Genomic DNA, 20,795 nt, shown 5'->3' with positions numbered 1-20,795 from the left:
ATACTGTACTTGACAAAATTGAATCTAACCACTTAGACCCACAGTAAAAACAAAACAAAACAAAACAAAAACCCAGCTGAAATTCTAATTAAATCCATGTGGCATATCATAACACAATATGCTATGGTATTCACTTCTGTTATTGATCTATGTCTACACACAGTTCTTTTCTTCAAAGGCCCCAACCATATCAAAATACACTGCATGTTTGGTAAAAATTTCCTTTTCCGTGTACTTTAAAAGAAATGTGTATGTTTTCCAAATCTGATAATAAAATAAATATCAGTGTTAAAATGGAAATTTACTTTCAGAACATAATTAAAGATACTATCAAAATACCAGTGAGCTATATTAATAGAAATATAGACATACCAAAGTTATTTTTCTCATCATTCCTAAATATATTATTAGGAAATTGATGAAATAATTCATATTCATCCGTTCATTTAACAAATATTTACTGAGCACTTAATGTGTGCCAGGCACTATTCTAAGTACTAGAGACAAAGAATTGAACAAAGACAAAAATCTCTACTCTCAGGGAGCTTAATATTCCTTGGGGAAGATGGATAATAAACATGTATACAGGTTAAGTATCCCAAATCCAAAAACTGAAAATCCAAAATGCTCCAAAATCCAAAACTTTTTGAGCACCAACCTGACCCTCAAAGGAAATGCTCATTGGAGCATTTTGGATTTGGGATTGTCAGATTTGGGATGCTCAACAGGTAAGTATAATGCAATATTAAAAAAAAAAATTGGAAGCACTTCTGGTCCCAGGTATTTTGAAGAAGGAGTACTCAACCTGTATATGTAGAATCGTGTTGGTAGATAATTCTTCATGAGTCTCATGTTTCTGTACATCTTACAAGCCGAGGCATTGAGAGTCTTTGTTCTAGACTGTCTCTTCAAAGACGTTCGTGTAATGAACAGCCTTGGACAACAGAGATATGTTTCCATCCTGAGCAAAGGTCAAGCTTGTTTACTGAATGGTATAATAAGGTCAATGCTGTGCTCAATATCTTATTATTAATAACTGTTCTTTATAAAAGATTGGTGTTCCCTAAGTTCAGAGTTCCTTTCCTTTAAGGCAACCCATTATTAGGCATCACTTGGCCATCTGTAGGGTTGGCAAACAGATGAAAATGTTGCCACTGTAGGTACTGCTATTCCTCCTTTTTTTCCTTCCTCTCCTTGATACTCTATTGAATGAGAATGGGGTTAAGTGCAGAGTAAGCAGTAGTTTCTTAGGCCAACTGTGAAGGCTTGAACTAGGTTTAGATGCTCAAGAGATACAACTCAGATGGGAGTTTTGCAAGCATGGGCACCAAGTCATTATGATGGTTAACTATTACAGCACTTTGGACAAACTTTTCTTAAAAGTAAGAACTTGCAGACCAAAATAAACTTTCAACTTGAAGTCCACTTGGAAAAAAAAAAAAACAACAAGATGCCTGTTTAATTTCTCCTATATAAGAGATTTTAAAAAAGTACTATATAAAATTACTTATAGCTGTAGTGATTAAAAAAAAATAAAGGAATGATGGACACAGTATAGCTGTGTCAATGTAAAATGAAACCACTTTTGGACTATCCTAATGATTAGTTCTGTTGTCTATAGTTTGTTATCCTCAGGGCACAGAAATAGTAAAAACATTTTAAATTTGTTACTTTAAACTAAAACTCCATTTGATGATGTGCCAAATGACTTTTTTCTCCAAATCCTAATGAATACATTCCTGTAGCTGAGTGTTATAGGGAGTATTATCTAAAATTATCAAGTCTAACAAACCTCTAAAAAGAGGAGATGGTTCATCATAAAAATATATGAAAATAAATTCTGAAAGCAAGTGTAGTATACCCAATATTTTTAAATGTTTAGTAGAAAATTTTCCCATTCTATGAAATAAATATTATATCCACTTCTCATTCTCCCAGACATTTGTTTTCCTCTAGTGTTTCTGAACACTTCTGTGAAGTGACTCAGAGATGGCTGGCTTCCCGGACATTGCACCTTTGCAGTGGACATCCTAAACCCAAGGAAAGGTCTTTCTCCATAAGTACACGGGAGTCATTAATATGATCTGTCCCATTTCAAAGGCTAAAAGGGAATGAATTATATGATTGGTTTGCATTGTTAAATAAGAAATGGCCTGGGTAGAAATATGAGAAAATTTTTATTAAGAGATATATTTAAGAACCAAATAAAATATTTTAAAAAGAGATCAGTTTATCACAGTTCCTCAATGTAAAGTTAAATTATGTGAGAAAAGCCATCAATTTCTCAGTATATACTTAACATCAAACAACATATGTGTACTAAAGGGCTACTACATAAGGCACCAAGGGCTATGAAAATATATATGCAAAAGTTTGTTTACTGCTGTGTTTATACTATATATAAAATGAATATACAACTTAAATTATTTTTGACAAAAGATTATTGTATATAAATGTAGGAAAAGGGAGGATATATATCAAAATGTTGTCTTTGGGTATATGGAATTTTTCTTTTTTGCTTAATTGTATTTTCTAAATTGTCTACAATGAACGTTTATTATTACTATCGCAAAAAGAAAAAAACCTCATATTTTACCAAAAAACCCCCCACTGAGGTAGGCAGCATAATTGCCCCCCAAAGATGTCTATGTTTCAATCCCTGAAATCTCTGAATATGCTACCTTACACAGCAAGAAGGACTTTGCAGTTGTAATTAACTTAAAAGATTGGAAGACTGTCCTGGATTATCCGAATGATCGTCAGGTAAAGATAAAGGTCTTTATAGGAGGAAGGCAAAAGTGTCAGGGTCAGCATGAGAGAGACTGGAAGATGCTATGCTGCTGGCTTTGATGATGGAGGACAGGACCACAAGCCAAAGAATGCAGGTAGCCTCTGAAAGCTGGCCAAGGAATGGGATTCTTCCCTGGAGCCTCCAAAAGGAATGTAGCCCTGTGGACACCTTGATTTTCATACAAGAAGACCCATTTTAGATTTCTGACTTACATTATTGCAAGATGATAAATCTGTATTGTTTTAAACCACTAAGTTTGTGGTAATTTGTCACGGCAGCAATAGAAGATGAATGCACTAGCCTAGTAATACAAAGCAATCTTTGTGATGCACCAAAAAAGGAATCACAAATGCTAAAAAGCAAAGATGGACACACAAGGCGTATCTGGAGGTCAGTTAGGAAAAAAATAAATCAGCCTTGCTTGTTAGAGGTGGGGATTTATGGATAGAAGGAGTGGCACATATGTATGGGACAGAAAAATGAGATCAAATTGTGAATTGAAATTGATCCTTTAAATTAAGCCAAATTTGACTTCAGGGAAAGGGAATCTGGTTTTTGAAAAGCAGTTACTATACTGCCATTTTATACATTCAAAACTCAATGTTTTCTGCCAATGCATTTACTAACAATAAATTTTGTTATTTTTTTTTGAGTTTCAATCTCAACCCCTCGTCTATAATATGTGGGCACCAAACTAGAGAGAATTAAGGCCCCTCCCAACCTACCATTCTAGAAGTCCTTGAATAATGGTACCAGCTTGTTTTTGTGAAAACTGTTAAATGAAGAAAAATCAGACATTTATCCTGCCTTTCCTGTCTAAACCATATGTCAAGGTTACCAAACAGAGGTGAGGGGGAGCTTCTTTTTATGAAAGTAGTCTAACTGAAATATCGAGAAAGACTGACAGAATTGGAATACCACCATTTTGCAGTCCCTTAATGAATTAATGGATTTAGGCAATGATCATCAATAACTGTTAATATCACAAAAAGAAAAACAGCAGATAATATGTTGTTCCTGATGGAAGCACACAGACCACCTATAAAATATGTTTGATAGGCCTCAAGATCTAACTACCAACTCACAGGAAACACCACTGAAAGGGGGGCATGTTAAATGAATTCTGGCTCCTTTTACAGAACAAAAAGAACAAACCATAGAGATATTTAGTTCTATCCTATCATTTCACAAGAAGGAAAGTAGAGGACCCAAGAGAATGTAAGTATGTATTAGCCCCTGTTCCAGACATCTATTGTTGCATCATAAGTCATCCAAACAATTTTTTTTTTTTTTTTTTTTGAGACAGAGTCTCACTGTGTTCCCCCAGGCTGGAGTGCGGTGGTACAATCTTGGCTCATTGCAACCTCTGCCTCCCAGGTTCAAGTGATTCTCGTGCCCCAGCCTCCCCAGTAGCTGAGATCACAGGCATGCACCACAAGGCGCAGCTAAGTTTTGTATTTTTTAGTAGACACGGGGTCTTGCCATGTTGGCCAGGCTGGTCTCAAACTCCTGGCCTCAAGTGATCTGCCCACCTTGGCCTCCCAAAGTGCTGGGATTACAAGTGTTAGCCACCACGCCAGGCCTATCCAGATAATTCTGAGGCTTAAAACAACAACAGTTGGCCAGGCACGGTGGCTCACGCCTGTAATCCCAGCACTTTGTGAGGCTGAGGCGGGTGGATCACCTGAGGTCAGGAGTTCAAGACCAGCCTGACCAACATGGTGAAACTCCATCTCTACTGAAAAATACAAAAAAATTAGTCAGGCATGGTGGTGGGTGCCAGTAATCCCAACTACTCGGGAGGCTGAGGCAGGAGAATCGCTTGAATCCAGGAGGTAGAGGTTGAAGTGAGCCAAGATGGCGCCATTGCACTCTAGCCTGGGTGACAACAGCAAAACTCTGTCTCAAAAATAAATAAATAAAATAAAAAATAACAAAATAACAACAACAATAATTTATCATCTCTCCTGGTTCTGGGGTTAACTGGGGTCAGCTGTGTTTCTCACTTGGGATTCCTCATGCAGTTACAGCCAGATGGTGGTTGGGGCTGGAGTCATCTTAAAGGATTCTCACTCACATCTGGTGGCGAGGGCTTCAGTTGGGGCTATCAGCTGGATCACTGGTGTCTTGACCTCTTCACACAATGGTGACTGGGTTCTAAGGGTAAGTATCCCCAAAATAACCAGGCAGAAGCTGTATCACCTTTTATGATCCAACCTCTTAAGTCACATGGCACCAATTAAGCTGTAGTCACCAGCCCACCCAGATTCAATGACACAGAGCACAACTCTCCGTGGGAGGAGTATCAACACTACATTTTAAGAAAGTGTGCAGATCCTGTTGAGATCATTCTGGAACACATACTTTGCCACAGATGCCCTTCTTACAAGATTCCATATGATCCTCCTTGTAAACCTCTATGATGACACTTATCAGACAGTGAGGAGCTACCTGCCTATCTGTAACCCATCTCTTCCACTAAAACATAGCTCCTTTCAAGAAATAATTGGATCAGTAAAGTAATCTTTGTATTCCTGGCACTTAGCAGATGCTAAAAAAACAAACTGTCAAATCAGTGAACAAACAAATGAAATTCAGATTTAAAGTTGGAAATATTTGTAAATGTATCTGTAAATGTTCTTCATTTAAACCTCTTATGCTAGATAAACTTAAAAGACTGTCAGCTTTTAGAACTGTTATTACTTTTAAATTTTAGTAATAATATATCCTCAAATTTGACTCATTTATCTTTAAGTAATTAGATTGCTACTAACTCAAACATTGTATCTAACAGCTTAAAATTTATCAGCAACACAAAATATTCATCTTAATATATATTCAGAATAATTTGTGGGTTTATTTTTCTTGAAAATTGGTGGGCTATTTTATGACAGATATATTTTATGACACACGCCCTTAAAAGGAAATTTATATATAACACCACTGTTGCTAAATATGCCAAATGAAACAGTTGAAAACCACTCCAAGAACTTAGTGTACTCAAGGGCAAACATACAATTTAAAAGTATTTTTATTCATAAATTATATATTTTTGTATCCTGTTACTGGATATAGCCATTCAAACCTAAATTATCACTCTATGATCAACTTTTTTTTCTTGTCAGCAAATATAACCAAGATGAAATAAAATTATATAATTCAAAACTTGAAAATTAGGTAAGCTATTTCTTGGCCTGAACAAGGCACACACATATTCAACACACTGAACTGGTCATTTTAAGAACACTGTGCCTTGTAGTGCACCATGTGTAACCATTTCTCTACTGTACCAAATGTCATTAATCAGTTCTTTATCTGTGGAGACTGTATATAATTGTTTTTATCACATTTCCCGCAAGGTGTCATCATTAATCAAGATCTCTGTAAACAGGGATGGATGTGTACCAGCAACACTTACCAATGAGTACCTGACCGCTCTTCATAGCAGATCCACCTGGCAGCAGGCCATGAACCACAAGCCTCTCTCCATCACCCTGCTTTCCGGTTCTTCTCCAGCTCCACTTGGTCTGATGAATAATTCCAACCAGCACTTCCAGAAGCTTGAGCTGCTCTTTGGCTTTGATAACAGTTAGCTTTTTGGGGTTTACATAAACATTCACATCTTTGTACCGCTGTTGGACAATGACTCCTGTCTTCTGATTGGACTGATGCTTTAGAATGGATACTGGTCCATTGTCATTGCTATTTTTTTTATTGCAGCGCTTGGGTAAAAGTCTTTTCCTTCTTAAAATTTTGGTAAACTGCTTGAGTTTGGGTTCATACTTTTTTCTTTCTTTGTAATCATCTTCAATGATAATCTCATTTTCACTGAACCTGACATGGTTCACAGTTGGTGTCTCAGGAAGGAGGCTTTCTTCTTCATCCTCACTCAATTCCAAATAAAACAGCTCTCCATTTTTCTGCACACTGTCCAGCCATTCAGGCTCAAGATCACTATGAAAGAGAGAAAAGATAATCTTAATAGCAGCCCAATATATAAAAAAAAGGTATGTCATCCTGGCATGGGGGTGAGGGTTGGGGCTGGGGAGCAGGAAGATGGGAAAGGGTGAAACTTCTTTATTATTTCAAATTATCCTTACTATTTCTAATTTATTGTGAGCCTCAACATTATTTCATATAGGATGCTTTTTTTGTAGAGCTTTGAATAGGAGTTGGGGGAGAAGGAATCAAAAAGGCATAGCAATAGAAAGGAAAACCAATGAAAAAAGAGATGGTCCCCTTATAGAATCTATGAGTTGAAAAAAATTAAATCAACCACTGTGTGGTTACTGCTCACTTTAAACAATTTCACTGAATGATAATTTGCATTAGCAGTTGATTATGCAATTATATCCACACAAGCATGCCATTTGGAAATTGTACATGAAAATCTATTATTTGCATAGAAATTATTTAGGATGGCTGTCAGGTTAAAATGAAAGCTAAAGCCAGCTTTAACAGATTTTTACATAAGTTTTCAAAAAAGAAACATTCACTTCACCATGAACTAAAATCTGTCCTGAAAACAACCCGTTTATAATCACAGTTAATATAGTAATGATCACTTTACTGTCTATAATTTCCATAAAACTCCTTTTTATGAAAAATTGTAGTAGAAAAAAAGCACATATTACATAATTCATAGTGATTATAAAAAATATTTTTAACTGGGAAGTATGCCACTGAAAAAAAAAAACAAAATTACTGCTATTAAAATGATTGAAATAGCATTAAGGAGCAAAAATACTCATGGTAACAAACCTAAACTCTACCCTGTTCAATGTTATGAACAGTTTACCTTTCAAACTGCTATTCTTTAAAGTGAAACTAGTAATAGTGGAAAAATTAACATGTAGAGAGTCTTTTCAGAAACATGAGCTGTAATATCCCGGCCTGAAAGAGTATAATTTGTGTTGTAATCATTAAATCAGATAGAAGACATTTCTGTTTTCTGCAGTGTTTATTAGCAACTCCAGTTCTCTTAACTTAAAAGTCAAATGTCTCTTTCTAAACACTTTGAAAATTAGCCCCCAAAATATACTATTCTATTACTCAACTCAAACTAACCACTGCCCTGGTCTGTGGCTGGTCATTAATACAGAATTTTCAGCTACATATGAGTCATTTTTAAAAATGCCTAACAAGCTGAAAATATCAAAACTAACATTTCTTTGGGACTTGTTGGTTCCCAGTGTGTGGCATCATCATAGGCACTAAGCCTCACTTATTGCAGATTATCAACCAAATATCACTTATTTCAACAATACCTATCTGTACCCACAGAATCAATATTTAAATAACTATGCAGTTCTACTCTTGAGAGTCTAAATAACTATATCCCCACCATAATCATTTAGTAACAAAGCTACCTTAATTTTAATTGCTACAGTGTAAATACCATGATTGCACATTAATTACTTAAAAACATATGTATCAATTTAAAATATATATATATATCAATTTAAACAATGAATAAAGTATATCAGCCTTATTATCTCACCCTTTTAACCTGGTAAGTTATTTGTATTAGAGATATATAAAAGAAACATCTTTTCCACTTACTAAATATGAAGACGATTCATTTCAATCTCTAAAGTTTGAATGTGAAATCACTTTTGGTTATGATTCAAAGATCCATGCACGTGGTGGCCAAGGGGATAGCATCTTGGCATTCAATTGTGGAGCAACTAAACAGCGCCAGGAACTATGGTAAGTACCAGAATTATAATGACGAGAATGTCAGTTCCCGCCCTTGCTTAGTAAAGAAGAGAAAGTGAGAAAGAATTCATGACAGTACACAGGGTAAGTACAAGATAGAGGCATACAGGAGAGTCACCCAGCTTAGCCATACACGAAAGTCACCCAGCTTAGCCATACGGGAGAGTCACCCAGCTTAGCCTAGCTGGAGGTTGAGGGGAGATCAGGGAGACCCCAGAAACCAGTTTGAAAGGATAAATGAGGGAGGGAGAGAGGTGGGGAGCTGAAGGGAAAGATGTGAAGAGGATTTCAAACAGGAGTAACAGCATAAGCAAAGACCTGAGGATAGTCCCCATGGCCTAGACGGACAACCACTGGCAGTCTGCAGTTGCCAGAGTAAATGCGGAAGGTGGGGAATGACAGAAGTGGTTAAGCCCTAGTTTTGCCAGGCTTTTTAGATCACCCTAAGGGGTTTGGCTTTTGTAGTGCAGGTAAGAAGGCATCAACACAGAGTTTTAAGTAGAGAGTTTACGTGTTAGATATCCCTGGATAGGTCTACTTTGGCAAGTAAATCGTTGGTGGATTTGAGGTGGACAAGACTCAAGGCAGGAGGGCTAGTCAGGGGGCTGTTTCAGTAGCGGAAGCAAAAATGACAAATAAAGCAATAGTAGAAGACATGGAAAGTAGGAAAAACATGTGAGAAACTCTTGAAAATCACCAGAACTTTGAGACTGATTAGGTGGGGAGAGAGAGAGAGAGGGATTCATGTTGACTAGATTTCTAGTTGGTGACTATACTTTCATGCATCCTTTTGTGAGTACCCATGTGCAGACTCATTGTAATACATGGGAACACAATCTTAATACTTCTCTTACTACCTCTCTCTCACGTGAACACTGTTAAAAAATCCATGCTTTATAATCATATAAAAACACATATAGGGTTATTCTGTCACTGTTTTGAAAAAGTGGAATCATTATATATGTACCTATATAAAGTACATATATAATTTCTCACTTAACAATACAGCTCAGAAATCACTAGTGGCTGCATAATATTCAATATCAAGGATGTAGGACATTTGGTCATTCACCTACTGATAAGCTTTGTGTTCAGTTCTTGTTTTTCCACCACAAAGTTATAGGAACCATCAATATACACGTGTGTGTGTATGTGTATATATATATGTATCTTTACCCAAAAGACTATACCAATTTATATTTTCACTAGCGATGTGTGGGATCCACTCTCTTAATGTCTAGATTTCTAAATATACATCATTTTAAGAAGAGAAAGACACTTTTTAAAAAGAGGAAGAAACTAAAAGGAAGATAAAGAGGTAGAGACAGGGAAGTGTAAATAAGAGACCCCCACACAGAAGGGCAACTTATACTGAAACGCAAATGAACTGAGAAATCATGAAGAGCTGAGTTCAAATTTTGTTCTATTATGATTTTAACCTTTTTAAGATCGACTGATTGATTGCTTTAGTTTTCTTCTTCTTGAAAATAGATTATAGCTACCTCACAGGACTCTTGTCAATAGAAAATACAATAATGTTGTTCCTGACATGGTTAAGTTCCAAATAAATATCAGTTCCCTTCCTCTTGCTTTTACTAGATATAACTCTTGTGTTTCTGTATTTTTCTAACTGGCATTAAATGAAGGTGTCTCTAATGATCTCAGTTTGCCAGGTTTCAGGGTAGGTGATAGTGACACAAGAAGCAAAGCGAGGCACTGTCTTTAAGGACCCTACAGGTCAATATTCCTGGAAGGTTCTTTATTCCTACTCCAGAGGAATAGTTCCAAGTTAGGTAAGCATCAAGAGATTGGTCAACGGGTACAAAGTTACAGTTAGATAGGAGAAATAAATTCTGGTGTTCTGTTACACAGTAGGGAGACTATAGTTAACAATATTATAGTGTATATTTCAAAATTACTAGAACAGAGGATTTTTGAATGTTCTCATCACAAAGAAATGATAAACATATGAGGTGATAAATATGCCAAATGCCCTGATTTAATCACTATACAATGTATATGTCTATTGAAACATCACATTGTACTCCACAAATATGTGTAATTATTATGTGTCAATTTTTTAAAAAGAGGATAAATGATTAGTATATTAAGAAATTTTAATAGAATTCTAATGACTGTTGTCCCAAACTAGTTCTTCTAGCCCTATTAGAAGAAAGGTGATGTGTTAACAACAACAACAACAACAACAACAACAACAACAACAACAAACCCACAAAAACCTAACCTTTCATTACAACTTCCCTAAATTAAAGAAATCAATACATATAGATAATCCCCACTCCAGGAGATGAAGTTTAATCCCTCCTCCCCTTGAGTATAGACTTAGTGACTATACTCTTCCAGAGAACAGAGTATGGAAAGAGAAAGATAGTAACTTTCCAGGGAAGAGACCTGGCAGACACTACCTTACATAACCAAGTGATCAAGGTAATGAAAAACAGGAAAGGACTAAGAAATTGTTACAGACCAGAGGAGACTAAGTAGACAATACAATATTCTGGATTGAATCCTGGAATAGAAAAAGAACATTAATGGAAGAGTGGTGAAAGCCAAATAAAGTTTGGAGTTTAGTTAACAGAAATGACCAATGTTCATGTGTTGTTTTGACAAATGCATAATAGTTGTGTAAGATGTTAACATCAGGGGAAACTGGGTGAAGGATTTATGGGAAGTCTGTACTATCTTTGGAACTCTTGTGTAAATCTAAACTTACTCAAAAATAAAAAGAAAATTAATGGAAGGAATTAAATCTAGCAGTTTTAATTCAGATCTTTGTAGTACATGGGTCATATTTCAGCACTAATATAAATACGCCTTCAAAATTTTCTAAGACCTTATAGTACAAGCTGCATAATTATTGTGTAAATGTTTTTCAATTTTCTTTCAATGAGTCTTATTTTGTTTATTCTGCTTTGCTTTAAGCAGAATAAGTGTATGTTTATAGCCTGCCAGCAACGTTTTAGGGCATTTTAATTGGTATTCAAGGCCCTAAATGATGTGGTAAACAGGAGTAGAGCCCTTCTTCCCAAAGAAAGACTTGTTAATTTGCAAATAAGCAAGTTCACTTACATAAGCTGTAACATAAATATATTAAAGAAAATGAACTTCAGATAATGCTAATAATTGTCTCATTCCTGACGTATTCAAAAATATCTAGGTCAACACTAAATCTTTTAATACCCCTCTAATAGTTATTTGAATCTCTCAGGTCTTTATTTGCATTAATGCCAGCATTTTTCATCATTTGCAATAGTACAGCAATTTCCTTAACTACCACAAGAAAGGAGTTATAAAACAGCCAGCCCCACTGGCACATTTCCTTAGTTAAGGAAAATAAACACTTGTTACTATTCCAAATCTGTTATAGTATACTTTTTTCTTTTTTTCTTAGTGGGCAAAGCACAATGCACTTTACCGAAGTGGTCAACACATATAGTTATGTGGTGCTAATAGGTATAACAGGACAATTCTAGGAACAGAGAAAAACCACACACAATAAAAACACTGTGACAAATTAATATGGATTCTATCCGGCACTTATTCAGTAAGCACTTGCCTGCCTATGCTTTTCTGTGTTTTCTTTTCTGTGTTCTGTCTACCAACAATATCTAATTTTCACTCTTGATGGTCTTCTGATCATTTACTAAAGGAACACCATGAATTTCAATCATTAAAATGTATGCTGGATGATATAGCAGCTTAGGGGTAGGGAGTCTCAGATGAGCTGAAGCTCTTCTTGCTAAGCAATATTAGAATAACTGTTAAGCATGTCAAAGAAGGCAAAGGGATCAGTCAATAAATGCATAACTGTTCATTCACTGCAGGTAATACATTTCTACATCAGGAACACATCTAATAGTGACTTCATTCCCCGGGTCACATTTCCTACCACCTGCCCCCTCAGCTAAACAGGGCATTCCTATGCATCACTAAATTAGTGATACAATCTAACCCTGGCAGGACAAAAGTCATACATCAACAAAACATTTTCTGATAGGACTTTACTGTACTTTTAAAGATGTCAGATGGGACAGAGAGCTAATCAAATGGCTGAAATGCAAGTGCCAACACTCAGGAATAAAGACTGCTATAGGACTAGAGTACAGGATGGAGAGACAGTCTAAGAGAGACCAGAAAAGATTCTAGGAGAAGGTAGAACTTAAGTGGGACCTTGAATGATTTTGACAAGTAGAGATAGGAAGAAAGAGTATTTCAAACAGAGAGAACAAAGTACATAAAGGTGTGGGTGTGAAAGCAAGTGGTCAATTTGAGAATGAGTGGATAATCATTTTCAATAATGAACAGGGAGATCAATAGAAATGAGACAGGAAAGACTTGGGACAGATCTAAAATTTAAAAATCATCCTAAGGAACCTAGAATTTATTTGGAAGGCCACCAAACTTTTGAGTAGAGTAGAAAAATGATTTAGAACTGTGTTTTAGAAAGCAAACTGGCAGTGGTATGGAAGAAAGACCAGAAACAGGAGAAATCAGAGGCATGCAGATTAGTTAGGAGGCAACTCCACTGGTGCATGGGAAACAGGCAAGAGGCAAGAGGCAACCTTTTAAGTAAGGCAGTGCCTGTGAGAATGGAGAAGAGAAAACCAGAGAAGGAAGTCAATAGTACTGGAGACATCAGATCTGAAGACAAGAGTAAGGAGATAATGATGTCAGTAAATGAGATGGGTAGCCTTAGAGGAGAAATGGAAGACAATGAATTCTCTTCACACACTGAGCTGGAAGTAGAGATGACAGCAGGGTAATAGCATTTTTCATCATAAACCTAGTTATATACCATGTGCCTTTTTAATCTGTATTAAATTAAAAGTAAAAAGGAGTCAGGGTTCAGAGCAGAAGAAAAAGTAGGAAATACTATCCTAAATTGGATGTTAATAGTATGGCATCATGAGTCTAAATGAAATATTTTGATTCTTCACAAGTAGTATGTTCCCATGTTAAAAATTCAAGAAAGAGAGGAAAGCCAGCATTTCTACACATCATTGAGTTGGGGATATGATGTAACTCTGGCAGAACAAAAATCACAGACCAGCAAAATATTTTGTGTTAGGGCTTTGCTGTACAGATTTTTTTTTTTTTTTTTTTTGAGATGGTGTCTCACTTTGTCACCCAGGCTGCAATGCAATGGTACGATCTCGGCTCACTGCAACCTCCGCCTTCCGCGTTCAAGTGATTCTCTTGGCTCAGCCTCCCGAGTAGCTGGAATTACAGGTGGACACCACCATGCCCGGCTAATGTTTTGTATCTTTAGTAGAGATGGGGGTTTCACCATATTGGCCAGGCTGGTCTCGAACTAGTGACCTCAGGTGATCCGCCCACCTCGGCCTCCCAAAGTGCTGGGATTACAGGTGTGAGTCCAGCTCAGAATAGGTCTTTAGTGTACAATGGTGATAGGGCTTCACTGTACAAAAAAAAAGAACTTTTTTTTTCTTCAGACAAATTTTGCTGTCACCCAGACTGGGGTGCAATGGTGTGATCACAGCCCACTGCAACCTTGAAATCCTGAGCTTAAGTGATCCTCCCACCTCAGCCTCCCAAGTTGCAGGACTATAGGCACGTACCATCATGCCTGGCTAATTTTTTTATTTTTTATTTTAGAGATGGGGGTCTCACTATGTTTCCGAGGCTGGTTTCTGACTCCTGGTGTCAAGCAATGCTCCTGCGTTGGCTCCCAAAAGCAGAATTACAGGTATGAGCCACCATACCTTGCCGAGAGATGAACTATTAATGGGGGCAACAACATGGATGAATCTCAAAGTAATTATGCTGAATAAAAGAAGGCAGACAAAAAAGAACTTTCATACTGTACAATTCCATCTTTATGAAACTTTAGAAACTACAAACTCCTATAGAGTGACAAAAAGCAGATAAATGGTTATTAGGAGAGGCATAAATGGACTTAAGTAGGTACATGGGGAGACTCTTAGGCTAGATGGATATGTTCATTTTCTTGACAGACATATACATGTTAAAACATCAAATTGTACATTAAAAATATGTGCAGTTTTTTGTATATTAATTATCCTTCAATGAAGCTATTTTTAAAGTCCCAGAAAAAAATTTAAAGGACATACCTCCCTTCTCCAGCCAATCCTTGTGTTTTAGGTGGAAGTTCCTTAGCTTTAACAGCTAATATCTCATTTAAAATGATTCCTGTTTCTCTCCAACAGCCAGTTTTAAAACTGATGTAACAACAACAAAAAATTCACTTTGAAAAATTAAAAATCCAAGTCACAACATTGACAAACTCTCTGTAACATGAACTAGGCATATTAGCTGGTAACTTGGCATTGTTGCAGGTGAATGTGTGATTTCTGTTATCTTAATGCTAAAACTAGCTAATGGCTCCCTCAATCCAACCAACCCACCAGTATTATCTCTGAAGCCTCCTAGGGTACGTGCCCATGTGTCAACTTAAGACATACTGCAGCAATATAAACTCTTATTCTTTAACAAACCTAAAACAAACCTATTAAAAGAACTCTACCAGAATTTACCATAATGTAATTTTATCTCAAAGATGATAAACTTTTAAATTCTATATTGACAATCACATACAGCTCAGGTACAAAGCATGTATGAAACAGTAACTTCTAAAAAGAACACGCAGGTAACTAAAACCTTGAAAATTCAGGATACTTTATGTGAGTCAATATGCAGTACAACTTCCTTAGTAAGCTTCACGTAGTCCATGAAATACAATAGGAAATTCATGTCTTTGCTTTAATGAGAAAGACTAAGGTTGGCATTCCTGTACCTTTGATTAAAGAGTGGTTCTGTACAAGTTGGGAAGGCCACTGTTTGTAATGATGACTGCAGCTTAGGGAAGTAAACATCTACTATAAGGGAAGAACCGAACATAAGCCTTCCTGGTAAGTTCAGCAAATTAACCCTCATGTCCTACAAATCAAGAAGGGACAGACTTAAAATTTGAAACTTGGTAGGACTTGAAATACAGACAAGCAAAACATCTTATGATAGGGATTTTCTATACTTTTATTATTAGGAGGATAAAGACACTACAACATGTGGCGTGATTAGTGACATGTGAAAAGCTTAATCATCATTTTTTAAAAGCTAAAATATAACATATATACGTGTATTTTGAATCATGAAATACTTTTATTCTTTTAAGTGACAAGTTCTCCTATCACAAGGTCCTCAGATTGGTCATTTCCTAGGAAACGAAGTTCACTATTTTAATCCCATCAAAGTCATGGTGGCCCATTAGGTATCAGGCGTCTTGAATTCTCACACTGACAACACTCAGCTGTGCAACTATACATGAATTATAGATTCTTTCTGGGCTAAAAGTATGTGACTCTAAAATGTGGAGAAGCCAAGAGTTTGAGACTTACACTGTCTATGGCTTCACATACCAAGACCAAATAAGGTTCTATGTAATTCATATTTCCTTCCAGCAGCCTTGTGTAATAATCATGAATTTTAAAATTATTTTTTTAATGCCTACAGCAGATTACAAAAAAATACGATATTTTAAAATTTGTTTAAGTCTTCAAGAATGTATTAAACAGGTTTCCCCACCATACTTTTAAAGGCAATGATAAAAATCTTTTACATACTGATAGGTAAAAACAATTGCCAAATAACTGTTGCTCCTACATACATATAAATGATTTGTAACTGTTGTTCCTAAATACACATAAAATGTCATCCTAAAACTGACCAGGTATGGTTGTCCATTACTGGGTTAGTTGACATTTTGGCACCAAAACTTTTTCACGATTAGTCATTCTCTTCAAGCTACTGCTAGTTGACTTTTCTAAAGTTCTTAATCCATAGCAGTAAGGGGTAGATTTTTCTTAAAAATGAAGTAGCACTGAATACTGTGAATCAAAATAACCTTTTCATGGCATTATTAAGAAAGTGAAACCTTTAGGTATCTGTATTTTTAAAAATTAAATTATGACGTAAAATGGAAAACAAGAAAATCATGGAGATGCATAGGAAAATACAGCAGAAATATCCAGAAGTGCTGAGAGGTTGTCCTTGATGGTGAGACTATGGGTGGGCGTTCCTTCTGTTATATAGCTATTCATTTCCATAACAGAAAAAAATCTACATAAATTTAACAACTGCCTTATAAAACGCGTAGGGTGTCTCTCCACTCCAAATACTAAAGAGATTAAGCCACAAAGGTCACACCAAAGAAGCAAGAAGACACTGCGATCGGAACAGAGTTTTTTGAACGCTGTTACAGATATATCCTCCTATGGCCTAGACAGAGCCCATGACCAAAAAGAGGAGATTCTCCTCATCTAAGAATCATTAAAAAAAACAAAACAAAACAAAAAAAAAACCTACAGTAGCAAAGAATGGCATTGTCATTTCTGCTTACACCACCATACGATGGAACGTGGTGCAATTAAATCCCACTTATTATAGAACCCCAAATACTCGATTCCAACCACCCCAACACCCTTGCAGTTCCCCCAGCCCACGTGTATATTCTCTGGATTGAAGGGATGGGCTTAATTGTCCCTCTTTGAAAACCTTACTCATAATCGCTACTCGCTGAGGAATATGAACCCGAGTCGCTGACCCGATCTTCAAAATCATAGTCCTCATCTTCTTCTTGTGAAGAGGGGTCTCCAGGGAGCTTGTCTGAGCTCGGACGCGAATCGCACGAAGCCACAGAGGCCATCGTCAGGAATGCAATAGCTACGAGTGGAGTAATTCAAATCTCGCAGCTACAGCTTGCTGAGGCCGCCATGTTGCCTCTGCTTGGGGAGAGGCAGAGGCCATGTGACCACCAATCCTTAGCTGCATTGGTGGCAGGTCGCGTTGCCGGGGAGACGGAGAAGCTTCCCAGAAGAAACAAGGAGAACAGAAAGCAGCCAATGGGCTGAAACTTCGAGGAGGGCTTCTCGGTTGGAAGGCTAGAAATAGCTAAAACTTCACCGCTTACGCTCCCCGGAACGCTCTTCCTTAGAGTAGCATAACTTGTTAAAACAGGCGGAGATCCACTGGGTTTCTCACCTTTTTCCTCCAGTGCTGGATATCCAGTTTGCTCTTTGTCCTGTGTTTATAATGCCTAACAGCTGTCGGTCAGCCTGGATTTCCTTCGAGGTGAAGGAAACCGCATTTTACCTTTCCTTAGGACCTCATCCGTGCAAGTAATGGACGCTTTTAAGCAACGCGATCTAGGTGTTAATGTAAATACGCTCCATTGTTTTATGGGTTTCATATTGTTTCGCAATTGCAAACATTTTCACGGTTATCCCAAGTGGATATTGTAGAGTGCCACAAATGAGTGGCAATCCTGTGGAATCAACTTCATGTTCATTTTCTAACTCAAAATTTTATAATCTAATTAAGTGTTCTCATTACTAAAGTTGGAAGTGTAAACAGGTAAAATCTACCTGTTATTTATGAATACCTATATCAAGTATTTTTTAAGTACAAAAATAACAGCTAGCATTGATTGAGAGTCAGCTTTGGCTCTGCTTACTTTATTCATATACAATGCTGAGCATTCACATACTATGAAGTAAATATTTTCTCTATATTAAATAAGGAAACTAAGCTTTAGAGAAGTTATGCATCTTACTAATGGTTACATGGCTAGCAGTCAACAAAGTCAACCAAGAAATGAAGCTAAGTCAATAACCATTACATGAAATTTCCTCCCTCAAAACCCAGTAATTCAACTATTAGATATCTACTCTGAGAAAGGATGCAAGTTTATAAAATTTGTAAAAGTGAAAAGCTGAAAGCAATCTTAAAATGTCAAATAATGGGGGAAAAGTTAAATATATATAAAATATGATGATTATGATTTTAACTAGCATGTGTTCAAAGAGTAAAGCATGGGGGAAATGTTCATGTTGCAGGGTGTAAAAAAAGGATATAATGTTATTTTATGATCTAAAAGGCTGGGTGCTGGGGATTCTCTAATGGGCAATTATAACATAGTGATAAGTATTACAATAAATACAAGGTTCTAATGGAATATCCAGAAAAAACCAAAGTAGTATACGTGGGGCCATGACAAATTTCTTAGAGGAAGTATTAATTTATATTGTTATTATGGCATGGTTCCAACAGAGAAAGAGTAATGGGAGATGAGTCATCACATGGCCGGTATGGGTATATGCACGGAGAACTCAAAGGAACCTGAATTGTAGCTGTTGCAGGGGCAGAAAAACTCTACCTCCATCTTCTTAGGGTCCCAGCTGGGCCTGAGAATTAAACTTACCTAAAATAGATTAACAAAAGAAAAGCAACTGGAACTTGTTATACAGATGTTGAGGCCCTGCTCCACATCAACAGGATCAGAATCTCCAGGGGTGGGGCCTGGAAATCTCTATTTCAAACAAGTGCCCCCTGTGATTCAGCAAACTTGGGGAACTGCCCTAAATTTTCTCTCAGTTCTGTGCTTCACATATACAGGCCAACTGGCCATTCCCTGAATAGGCTGGAACCCACTCCCACCTCGCAAATTTGAGCCTGGCAGACAGACCTCTCTCCTTGCTCTAGAATCCAAGTTTTACATGGCAGGGGAGCCCTCATAAAGAAATGAAGACCCAAAGAAGCAGTTAGAGTCAGTTAACTTATATACTGGATTGGACAAAGAATAGTTAGTTGTGAAGAAGCAACTAAACTAAATTGGGAAGCTTAAAAGATAAGTTATTTTAACAAGGTCTGTACAGAATTCTCTTGGTTTCACTTCTATGCCCTTGAGAATAAGAATGTTACATTTTTCTAGTATAGGGAGGGTGTCTTTCACATGGGAGCTTCATCTGTTGCTTTTAAGAAGCAGCACAAAGGCACTTGCTGTTTTTCAAGTGTATTAAACTTAAATGGCCAGGATAGTATATTTTACCTTCCTCACAGCCAAACAAGCTGCAGTATGCAGCTTATACTTTTAAGCTGAAGTTTAGTTGTATTTACATTAACTGTACATTACATGTACAAATATACATTAAACTGTGTACATTTGAATTTGTATATTACATGTACAAATGTACATTAAACTATATACATTTGAATTTCCTAGGTTTTATGGTTTTAATTTCTAAATGTGTTTTTATAGTGTTATAACAGCGATTACATTTTGTAATTTATTTGTATTAATTCATAAAATTGTTTTCATCTTATATAGGAGCTATAAAGCACAGTTTATACCTCATTTATTTAAAATTATAATTAAAAAACTTAAGTCATCCATGGAAATCCACAATAGTTTTTCCTTAAAAGAGGTCTATATGTTACTAAAGTTGAAGAACAGGAGGAGGAGTTTGTAAAGGGGTAATGGGCAAAAGGAGTGTCAGAGGCATTTGAACCAGAGCGACTCCATCTTGAATAGGGGCTGGGTAAAATAAGGCTGAGACCTACTGGGCTGCTACCCAGGAGGTTAGGCATTCTTAGTCACAGGACAAGATAGGAGGTCGGCACAAGATACAGGTCACAAAGACCTTGCTGATAAAACAGGCTGCGGTAAAGAAGCCAGCCAAAACTTACCAAAACCAAGATGGCTACAAAAGTGACCTCTGGTCATCCTCACTGCTCACTATATGCGAATCATAATTAGAGTACAGTGAGCAGTGAGGATAATGAGCATTAGTTGCTAAAAGACACTCCCATCAGCATCATGACAGTTTACAAACGCCATGGCAATGTCAGGAAGTTATCTAATATGTTCTAAAAAAGGGAAGACCCCTCAGTTCTGGGTACTACTCGCCCCTTTCCCAGAAAACTCATGAATAATCCACCCCTTGTTTAGCATATAATCAAGAAATAACTATAAGTATACTCAGTCAAGCAGCCCATGCCACTGCTTTGCCTGTGGAGTAGCCCTTCTTTTTTCCTTTACTTTCTTAATAAACTTGCGTTCAATTTACTCTATGAACTTGCCCCGAATTCTTTCTTGGGTAAGGTCCAAGAACTCTCTCGGGGTCTGGATTGGGACCCCTTTCTGGTAACAGGAGGTCCTTGAGGTGGTAGGAGGGGATAGCATCCAAGGCACAGAAGGAGGGATATGACCTCCCTGGACACCTCTTCCCTAAAACTAGAGGAAAGAGCCAAAGAAGGGCGCTGGTGTGGATGGTGACTTGCCAGTTTCAGGCAGGAAGCTGAGGCAGTCTCCATGTGACAGTGTTTATCGTCTGGTAAGTAGGCTGCAACCTTGCCAGCTGAAAGTGATGGAGGAAGTAATGGGGTCAGAAGTTTGAAGAAAGTGGAGACAGGAAGGAAGGGAAACAAATATTTCCATTAGCATTGAGAT

At 37.0% G+C, this 20,795-nt stretch overlaps 1 protein-coding gene across 10 annotated transcripts in view; it reads right to left on the bottom strand.

Moving 5' to 3' along the window:
• The window catches only part of INTU (inturned planar cell polarity protein), a 97,383-nt gene that overhangs the window by 70,196 nt on the left and 6,392 nt on the right, over nt 1–20,795 (bottom strand). For 3 of the 10 annotated variants that reach the window (XM_024356290.3, XM_063809839.1, XM_063809838.1), the window contains exons 1-2: nt 17,068–17,345; nt 6,210–6,745 (exon numbers count right to left, since the gene is read on the bottom strand). In XM_024356290.3, coding sequence (XP_024212058.1) covers nt 6,210–6,745; nt 17,068–17,213 — 682 coding nt within the window. In that variant the 5' untranslated portion in view covers nt 17,214–17,345. Of the gene's footprint in view, nt 1–4,868; nt 4,951–6,209; nt 6,746–17,067; nt 17,372–20,795 lie in introns of those variants that run through there. The other 7 variants (XM_024356289.3, XM_024356294.3, XM_024356291.3 and 4 more) reach the window with 6 other exon arrangements.

Source organism: Pan troglodytes, chromosome 3, assembly GCF_028858775.2.
Source record: "Pan troglodytes isolate AG18354 chromosome 3, NHGRI_mPanTro3-v2.0_pri, whole genome shotgun sequence".
Classification (NCBI taxonomy): domain Eukaryota; kingdom Metazoa; phylum Chordata; class Mammalia; order Primates; family Hominidae; genus Pan; species Pan troglodytes.
Note: the sequence above shows the minus strand (reverse complement) of the source record. Positions and strands in the feature narration are given on the sequence as shown.